The sequence below is a fragment of the Chiloscyllium plagiosum genome, chromosome 2, assembly GCF_004010195.1.
Source record: "Chiloscyllium plagiosum isolate BGI_BamShark_2017 chromosome 2, ASM401019v2, whole genome shotgun sequence".
Classification (NCBI taxonomy): domain Eukaryota; kingdom Metazoa; phylum Chordata; class Chondrichthyes; order Orectolobiformes; family Hemiscylliidae; genus Chiloscyllium; species Chiloscyllium plagiosum.
Genome location: NC_057711.1, coordinates 89,142,617 through 89,153,167, shown reverse-complemented (window position 1 = coordinate 89,153,167; position 10,551 = coordinate 89,142,617). Strand labels below are relative to the sequence as shown.

At 36.1% G+C, this 10,551-nt stretch overlaps 1 protein-coding gene across 5 annotated transcripts in view; it reads left to right on the top strand.

Annotated features, from left to right (window-relative positions):
- Positions 1 to 4,913: 4,913 nt before the first annotated feature.
- Positions 4,914 to 10,551, top strand: part of LOC122561732 (SHC-transforming protein 3-like) — a 238,672-nt gene continuing 233,034 nt past the window's right edge. Inside the window, exons 1-2 of one of the 5 annotated variants that reach the window (XM_043713837.1) lie at positions 4,914 to 5,015; positions 6,696 to 6,860. In XM_043713837.1, the coding sequence (XP_043569772.1) occupies positions 4,917 to 5,015; positions 6,696 to 6,860 (264 nt within the window). In that variant the 5' untranslated portion in view covers positions 4,914 to 4,916. Of the gene's footprint in view, positions 5,016 to 5,036; positions 5,346 to 5,550; positions 6,861 to 10,551 lie in introns of those variants that run through there. The other 4 variants (XM_043713847.1, XM_043713828.1, XM_043713821.1 and 1 more) reach the window with 4 other exon arrangements.

Here is a 10,551-nt window from a genome sequence, read left to right as displayed (position 1 = left end):
CTTGTCTGCCGGTTTGATGGTGAGGTTGGGGTTGGAGTGGAGGGAGTGGAGCGCTGGACGTTGCGAGGGTGAGAGGTTGGAGTGGGTGAGAGGGGTGGAGAGGTTGAGGCGGTTAATGTCGCGGCGGCAGTTGGCTATGAAGAGATCGAGGGCGGGTAAGAGGCCAGCACGGGGTGTCCAGGTGAATGGGTTGTGTTGGAGGCGGGAGAAGGGGGCGTCAGAGGGTGGGCGAGAATCTTGGTTGAAGAAGTAGGCGCGGAGGTGAAGGCGGCGGAAGAATTGTTCGATGTCACGCCGCATGTTGAACTCGTTGATCCGAGAGCGTAGGGGAATGGAGGTGAGGCCTCTGCTGAGGACTGAGGACAGTAACTCTTTAGTAGTCCTAGAATCATATCCTGGGAATTTGTTATTATTTAGTCCCTTTCTCAAACATCTTCACACTGCTGACATTAGTGTCTTCCTCTTCATTCTTATTTGTTTCTTGGCTACCATTTATTTCTGCAGACAAGTTTTGTCTACTTTTATGAAGATAGACACAAAATCTTTGCTTTTTCCTGATTCTTCGTGACAATTTTTAAGGACGCAACTTATACTTTGGCTACTCTCCTTTATCTATACTTATAAAAGCTTTTATAGTTTTTATTTAGATTCCTAATTGGTATATTCTCTTTTTTTTTCCCTTTAATGCGACCTTCTGCTCTCCCTTTGCTTGTTATTTGGATTTTTCAAAACCTCAGATTTACTACTATTCTTTGCAATATTATAAACCTCTTCCATTAATCAAACTATACTTAACTTGCCTGGTAAGCCATGGATGGATGGATCTTTCTCACTGGCATTTTGCTTCTTAATAAAAAAGTACTTTTAATGATCATTTTGAGTTGTTTCTTTAATCTATTCATCCTTAGCTTGCTTTTCATGTATGCTTATGTAATGAAATGCATTGGAAATGCAAAATTGTCAATTTCAAACAGGTGCTGAAGCTTCCATACATTTTAAATATTGCAGCTAAATGCATAAGTCAGCAGGTTAGAAATGGCTTCTTAACATCTTATTTTACCACTTTTAATATTCCCCATCCCACCACCTCCAATCTTACAGATTCTGATAAGTTAACTTCAGCATTGAGTCATAGAGTTGTACAGCATGGAAACAGACCTTTTGGTCCAAGTCATCCATGCTGACCAGATATCCTAAATTAATCTAGTCCCATTTGCCAGCATTTGGCCAATATCCCTCTAAACCCTTCCTATTCATATACTCATCTAGATGCCTTTTAAATGTTGTACTTGTACCAGCCTCCACCACTTCCTCTGGTGGCTCATTCCATACACAATTACCCTCTACATGAAAAAGATGTCCCTTGGATCCCTTTTCAATCTTTCACCTCTCATCTTAAACCGATGCTCTCCAGTTTTGGACTCCCTTCATCTCAGGGAAAAGACCTTGGCTATTCACTCTATCTGTGCCCCTCATGATTTTATTAACCTTTATAAGGTCACTCCTCAGCCTCCGATGCTCCAGGGGCAATAGCCCTAGCCTATTCCACCTCTCCCTATAATTCAAACCCTCCAACCATGGCAACATCCTTGTAAATCTTTTCTGAATCCTTTCAAGTTTCATAACATCCTTCCTATAGCAGGGAGACCAGAATTGTACACAGTACTCCAAAAGTGCCCTAATCAATGTCCTGTACAGCTGCAACATGACCTCCCAACTCCTTTACTCAATGCACTGAGCAATAAAGGAAAGCATACCAAACACCACCTTCACTATCCTATCTACTTACAATTCCTCTTTGAAGGAGCTATGAACTTGAACTCCAAGGTCTCTTTGTTCATCAGGAACTGATCATTAAGTGTATAAGTCCTGCCCTGACTTGCCTGCTTGGAATGTAACACCTAATTTATCTAAACTAAACTCCATCTGCCACTCCTCAGCCCATCTGATCAAGATCCTCTTATACTCTGAGGTAGCCTTCTTCACTGTCCACTCTACCTCGAATTTTGGTGTCATCTGCACTGTTGACATCCAAATAATTTAAATAGATGATGAAAAACCCTGGACCCAGCACCAATCCTTGTGGTACACCACTGGTCACAGGCCTGCAGTCTGAAAAGCAACCCTGCACCACCACCTTCTGTCTTCTACCTTCGAGCCAATTCTCTCTCCAAGTAGCTAGATCTCTCTGTATTCCATGTGATCTAACCTTGCTAACTTGGAATCATTATGAGCAAATGTAAGTTAGAATAGTTCATTAAGTGCCAAGTCATGCACATAAAGCAAAATACTAATAGGAAAGGAACAATGTAATTAACAGGGAATGGAAGAAAGGTAAATCTAAAAAGTAAAACAATTGTTTTGGTTTTGCATCTTTAACAATGAAAAAGTCTACATTCTTGTAAAGTTGATCTTCATTGTTAAAGATATTTGGCCTTAATTAGAATCTATTTTACTATTTATAATTTTACTTAGAATCCTTACTGTGGAGAAACAGGCCCTTCAACCCAACAAGTCCACACCAACCCTCCAAACAGTAACCCACCCAGACCCATTCCCCTATACTTATCCCTGACTAATGTACATAACTACACATCCCTGAACTCTATGGGGCAATTTCACATTGCCAATTCACCTGACCTGCACATCTTTTGATTGTGAGAGAAATCCGGAACAAATCCACACACAGAGGGAGAATGTGCAAACTCCACACAGTCACTCATGGCTGGAAACAAATCCAGGTCCTTGGCACTGTAAGGTAGCAGTGCTAACAACGGAGCCACTTTCCATCCCATTTTAGCAATGCATTGATATTTCAATGCACTAGCTCTAAAATTTTCTCAGGTATTTAGTGAATATCTATATTTTGTCATTGCATTTGTTTCATTATCAAGTTTCTTGAGGTATTGTTATTGCACAGCCTCTGGAGGAGATAGGAACTCATACAGCAACTTCCTTATTTTGTGTTTTTACATTTGCATATTGCTCATAATCAGGTTCTGTTTTAATCTTTAATCATAATGAACATTCACCATGCAGTTGTTACTTAACTTCAAAATCTGGTCCAATAATCCAAAATACTGATCTAAAATTTCTCAACTATGGACACAATTCAGATTTAAAACTTGACACATTCCTAATAATTTAAAAATAACATGTAATAAAAATACAAAGTGACTGATTAATTCATTGTAAATCAATGGCCCCATCATATTTAATCCTAGCATAGATCTGAATTTGCCTGAACACTGTCACAGATGACATGCTCCACTTGAAAATATTTGCAACACAGTTTTGTCACAGACATTTCCAGTAGCTTTTTGACAAATGATAGCACTAATTGAGCTTTAACATGGATAAGTTGTTTCACTTGGATGTTTTGTTCAGGATTTTTTAAAATCAAGTAGGCAATGATCTTCTTACAACAGAAATGAAATTATTCTGCTTTAGCCACAGATTTAAAAAAATCAATCTGCAAACCGGTAGGCCATTCAATCTATATAACTATTATAACAGTCAACAGAATTTGCATAAAGGTGAAAATGCTTCACTGCATAAAAAAGGCTTTCTGTCAAGGTTTATGAATTAACTCCTGAATTTTTGTAAGAAAATATTGCTTTGATCGTGTTGAAGGCAATTTTCAGCACTGCATTTCAGATCTGTATTTTGCACTCCACATTGTGGTGCGAGTCACGCAATAGTGAATGAATGAGTTTCAGGATTCTCTTTGTTCGCTGGTTGGATGAAAATGAATACCCTTAACACCTACATGCAAACAATTTATGCTTCTTCCTGTGCACTTAATCTCACAGTTTAATTTATTCATCTCTGGAGATAATTTATGCAGCAACAGGAAATTGTGACAGTTATGATTAACTCTTTGAACACCGTATTGTCTTTGCCCTTTGCGGCAGGCAACCTTTTTTTTATGAATCGCTGTAAATAGCTATATAGAAATCTCTACAGGTATAAAAGAAGAAATTACGAAAATGGAGCATATGTACATATTTTTTTCCTTGATAATTTTTACCTGAAAATTTGAACGCAGAGTTTTGAAATGCCGTTGGCTGCATTGTATTAATTTTACCAAAGGCAGTAAAAGATTAATTTAGTAACGGAACAAAGGTAACTACATCATACCTTTATGAGCAGCCAAAGATTGCATTCGGAAGCTCAGACTTCAGAAATATAGCTGATTGATACAATAACTTACATAAGGCACTTCTACTTTTGCGTAATTTTTAAATTAGCAATTACCTTTATTAACAATTTATTTAATCACGTTTAAAACTTGTAAAACACTCACTATTTAAATAGTCCTGTTCGTGGAGTCTTGTTACTTTATGTACTTCATGCACTGAATTTTTATGCATCTTTCATTTATACGAATTAAATTTGTCATTTTTAAAATATTTGCTAAATTGTCCCAGTTAGACATTTTTGCATAACTATATAAACCAATTTACCATCCTTCTTATAGTTGACGACACGATTTATAAATGATGACAATATTAGCATTTTGTGAGCTTTGACTTTGCAACGCGCACACATATACTGAAAAATACAAACAACTTATTCCCTTCTCCATAATAATTTGTAATGCAATCTGATATATCGAACAAAGTAATTAACATTCATGTCACAGAAAAATCGAACAGCGTCCACTTCGCTGATGTGAATGAACCAGTTGGATGCGTCTTCTGGGGAATGATGAAGAGATAATTATGTGAAGGAAACTCTTCTAATTGAATTAGCATCTCAACTCAACTACAGTAAATAATTTATTATGAATATGGTTTTACTAAAAATCCAAGCTATGACTATCAAATTGTAGTAATTAAATTAGCTTCTAGTTTTGAAAGAAACATACCTGTAAGGAAAATGGAACAACCCACTATTCAGAAATTCTATCCTGAATGAGTCATCCAGGTTCTTTCTTATTGGATAAAGCCATTAGCACCCAAGGGATCGTTTGGCAGATGCAGCAAGGCCCTATTTCATTCACAGAATTGTTGGTATGCGCCCTTACCATTTCATTCAAATAAATATAAATGATTGGAAATATCACTTTCCCATAGAATAGAAAGTGTTTTTTTTATTTGGTGGTATGAATCTATGTATTATATTAAAACCTGAATCGTTTCTGGGTGGATTGCTTGAGAGTTGAGTTAAAATGCTGAAAAATTAATTCAGTACATATTATGAATGAGATTTACACTTTTTTTATTTATGGTGTTTCTCTGCAGGAGAGAAGGAACGTGTTCATAAAATGGTGTGGAAAGAAAAGCTTCATACAATGCATCTTACGGATCTGGCACCAGAAGTGTTCAGTTCATTTTAATAGAGTAAACCATTTTACCTGAAAAAATACTGAGGATGTTCCCACCGTGTCTGGATAATGCAAAATTTCATGAATTCTAATTTCAGAAAGCAACATTAGATGGATAAGGAATGAAAATATTCAGTAGATTCATTTTATTTCCCTATTATAAATATTCAGTAGATGCATTTTATTTTATCTCCCTATCCTCAGTTTCAAATGTTAAATAGATAAAATGGGATCTTTCTAATTTAAAAGGCTGCTTTAAATTTATATTTTTAAACACATAAAGTCAGGTTGTTTTTCTCAGTTATAATATGATACAAATCTATTGATTTTTGTCCACTGTGGCTATGTTTAGATGCTATTCTTACATTTAATATGTTGTCTTATCCACATTAGCATGTGAAGAGATTTTCAAAATAGTATATATATTATGACTACATGCAGCACTGAAAAGATTGTACGGCTTGCTGGGTTTGAATGATGGAATCGTCTAATGCAGTAAACAGACATAAGTAGAAATAATATTGCTGAAGATGAAATTCCTAGTGGTTAGAACTGTCTACTCTCTGGAAAAGAAAAATTCCTCAGCTTTGAGTGAAAATGCCCTTCTATCAAAATCGGAAGGGGAAATTTGAAAATTGATTGGTTCTAGTGTGCTGTAAGTGGGTGGATGGTTTTGCAACAGGAAGTGATTTGCAGTGTTCAGTGAGCCTTTTGTTGAAAAGGGTCTTCTCATTTGTGTGAGTCATGCTTTTGCTGCGAGCAGCTTGGCAGCTCTAAGCAGGATGGTGATCTCTGTCTTAGCAAAGTACTACTAGACCAGGCCCTTTCTTCTGTACACAGGGTCGTTTTTATTTCTGTGATATTCATTTGCCTGGATTTATCAGGTTACCTTTGGTGCTATGAGAGTTCTGCTATGGTAGAACAAGTGCTTACTAAGTTTGCCTCAGATCCGGATGTACATATGCAGAAGAGCAGATAGAAGGGCATGCTTCACCGTACAAAGTATAACCGTTTTAGGAATGATTCAGTGACATCATTTGATGAGCTTATACACAACTTATCAATGAGCGGCAAAGGCACAACTGTTACAACGACAGCAACGACATCGGAAGGGCCTTCGTGCCCAACCTCATCAGAGGTACTCCGCAAGGATCAGGAAGATGGGCCCACCACACTCTGCACCTTCATCCAAAAGATGTCCCATTTGAAATTTGCTAATACAGGCAGCCTGTTAGGCATCAAAAATCTGTCCTCTGCAGTAAAAGACCTTGCAGTTTCTAAACTGCAAGGCAGTTCAAGTACTCCTAGTTCAGTTACAGCAGCAGTAGATATATGTAACCCTATCTCTACCACTCCGTGTTCCCAGCAGGACGTGAACAAGATGAGCACAGACAAGTGGGCCAAAGTAGAAGACATTCACCAGGGTGGAGACGACTGGAACCATAGTGGCAGTTTTGTCAATAGACCTTCACGAGGGTGGCTGCACTCTAATGAGAAGATCTTGGGACCCGGTGTGATGTATGTTGTGAAGGTTGGTTGCTTTTTTCTCAAAAGATTCTTATCTAAAAACTTAGACATCATCCATAAATATTACAGTGTAGCCTATTAACTTACTCTTTCAACATGTATGCACCAATCTGATACCCCATAAATATATATTAAACATAGTAATTTATTGATCCAACCTCAATAAACAAGCTTGTCTTATTATGTTAAAAATTCTCATTATACACTTAGTATTAGCAATTCATATTACATAGATTCATGCTGGTTATAATAAATTTATTTTAAAAAGATGGTTTTTATGTATATATATTCTATATAATTTTCTTTCAATCTAATATGTTCTGGTGAACGTTGTAAAGTATATTTGGTGCTGTTTATAATACCTGTAAAATCTGACAAAATGTCGCAGCAATTAATTTTTCTCAATCCTGAGGGGTAATCTGTTTCTTAAAGACATGTTAAAAGTTGTTTGTTACTACGGACCTGTACATAGCTCAGTACATTTTGTTTCCAGCTAGCAAAATGCTGCAATTTGCATTTAATTAAGTTTATACAAGTGTTGTGCTTATGTATTGAACAATTTTACTTTAGCACATTACATGAATTAACAATCCACCAAATAAAAAGAAAATGAAATAATAACAACATAATAATCAAAGATATATCAAACTAAACCCAATCCAGCATTATTACCAACCCTGGTGAAAATGGGTTAATGCCGATGTAATTGATTATATAAAGGATTATTGCAGATGCAAAGTATTTTTGTATAGTAGAATCCTGTAATATGTGATTGTTGCGACAAATAAAATATTGCTTATAACCACAACTTGAGATAATAGGAATGTGATACCATCGCTAGCTCTGTGTCAGAAATATACTGGGACATGAAGTAAATGAGCTTATATTAGAAACATGCTGGAACCTTCTCATATAAGGTGGTAGATTTTCATGTACAGCATCACCTTGAGTAATCTCAAAACTGGTATCTGGAAAAGACTGCCAAACATCGATTAGAGTGATATAAAACAAAGTCAATTTAAAAAGAATTATGTGTACTGTTAGTAAGCAGTTTTTTGCACCTTGATCAAAAAATGTTTTTGACAGTTTAAAAGTGTACAGTTTTAAAACTAACCACACAAATTTACATTGCAGATCTATGTAGTACTACGATGTAGTAAAAATATGAACTAAATTGGTTGGAAAATTAATTTTCCTGAAACTGATCTATCTGTATGTAACCAAATTATGTAAGCGAAGCTTTTCTTGAGAAAAAGCATCCTATATGGACAAGAGCATTATAATCTATGAACATACTTACATTCTTCTGTTTCATTAGCAATAGTATTTGCAAATACCGCATTCCTCTCATTTATAAACTAGGGAAAAGACCTTCCATTAACTGATGGTGTTCTGTCTCATTCTTTTCTGATGCTGTGTTCAAAATGGTGGTTCCAAAAATAGATAACGTTGAAAGATGCATTTGTATGCAGCTGAATCTAATTTTTGTGCTGCTGAGCAGAACATTCAATTGTTTATTAAACTTGATTATAGTTTAGTGAATTCCAGGACTACCTCTATCGTTTGGACCTAAATTTTAATGAGTGAAATGTCTGAAACTCAAGTACATCTGAAAGAATGTTACGTGTGGGTCATAATGTGGCTTTTCTTACATTTCAATGAATGACGTTAGAGGATTTAAGAGCAAAACTGTATAAGACATTGATAAATATGCTATTGATTAACTGCTTAAGCAGCTAACTACAAGTTGAAATGTCCTTACTGGGGCTATTCCAAGCACCCCCTCCTCATCCCAAGTACTTCCATTTAAATTTGGACCATATAAAAAAGGGAGAGTCAGTGATGGGGATGTGGGGTGTCTTTTGTTTTAATCATTCATAGCTATTGACTGCTGTTCATGTGAAAGTGGCAATGAATGTACACACAATGCATGCAGTGATGAAACATTACTGTTATTCTTAATGGCTATGCATCGAACAAATTTGTTTCTTGCTTGGAGCGTTTTTTTAATTAGTGCCTCATGTTCACTTTTCACTTCACGCACCAATGAAACAAACAACTTTCATTGACACATCTGAATAAAAGCTTTTCCAAAATTTCTGTATAATGTTTTATCTCATCACCTCAAGCTTTGCAGTTTTGGATTACAGCACATTTGCAATGTAGACAGGCAATAAATTTGAGAAGTGAAGAACCAAGTGCCTTTTTCGTAAAAGAGAAAAGTAGAATAAACAGTTTGATAAACATGCTTTTCCATGCTTTCAGAGTTTTGCTGTTTATGAATCATAAATCATGTTGCTGCTGAGGAATATTTCAGGTGCAGATGTTTGCTATCAAATTTGTTTCAATTGCATAGCAATCCCTCAAGGCTTCTTGTGTGCCATTTCCTTATGCCAGTGGTAGGGCAAACCAGCACAGTGGAATAGCATCTTTTGAATGAAGTAATGTGGATTAGCAAGCAAAGTCGAATCATTCAAGCTCCTCTCCATGTTCCCCCTTTCTCTCTCTAATGATTGGCATGTTGCAGTATATATAGATCTGAATATACTTTCAAGCTCCTCACAATAAAATAGAAAGATTCATTTGTCATTCATGACAGCTTTCCATAATTATTAAAAAATATCAGAAAGACACTTGCATGCTGTTAAAAATTGCCTCAAAGGGACAAGACAAAGGTACCAATTTGGAGAAATGTTTGAAGGAGAATGGAATTTTGCTGTTGCAATGCCAGCATGTTTTATTTAAAAATGTATACATTTTACAAGTTTGCTCAAAAACTAGTGAGATTAAGAAATGATTGCATAATTTATTATATTTCAATGTAATAAAATCTTTATGAAGATAATGTGTTGGCATCACAGAGTTTTGTTTGCATTCTGAAAAATGGAAAATAAATAAAATAGAGGAAGTTTCTTGTTGTAATCCAAGAGTGTTCATGTCAGTTACGTTGCAATGTGAACCGTATGGATAAAGCTTCAGGTAAACAATTAACACTATTTGCAGAAATACTCGGTGGTTATGGGATAGCTTAATCAAGAGAGATAGGCAAACTGAAGTATATTGTCTTATTTCTTCCATGTGTCAACACTACACCTTGATCTGTGACAGGCAAATATGATCAACTTAAGCCTGAGCAAATTATTTTATTTTTTCATCGTTTGCAATGATTATTTTTCTCATTTTACAAGCTGTTATCTGAAACATTAGTTTGTTTAAATATCTCTTAAAACTCATGTAGAAAGTCATTTTCTAAATAGTTTTTCATTACATTAAACTCTGACCAAATTTTAAAATATCTTAAAATTCTCTGCACATTTACTAAACTTCCAGTGTTTCATTATGCACAGCATTTAAGTAGGTACTGATTAGATTACTTACAGCATGGAAACAGGCCCTTCGGCCCAACAAGTCCACACTGACCCACCGAAGTGCAACCCACCCAGACCCATTCCCTTACATTTACCTAGTTGGTGTTCATGGATGCGAATTGTTAACTGTTTTCCTGTTTGTCCTATGTAGTGTTTTGTGCAGTCCTTGCATGGGATTTTGTACACTACATTGGTTTTGCTCATGCTGGGTATCGGGTCCTTCGTCCTGGTGAGTTGTTGTCTGAGAGTGGCTGTTGGTTTGTGTGCTGTTATGAGTCCTAGTGGTCACAGTAGTCTGGCTGTCAGTTCAGAAATGCTCTTGATGTA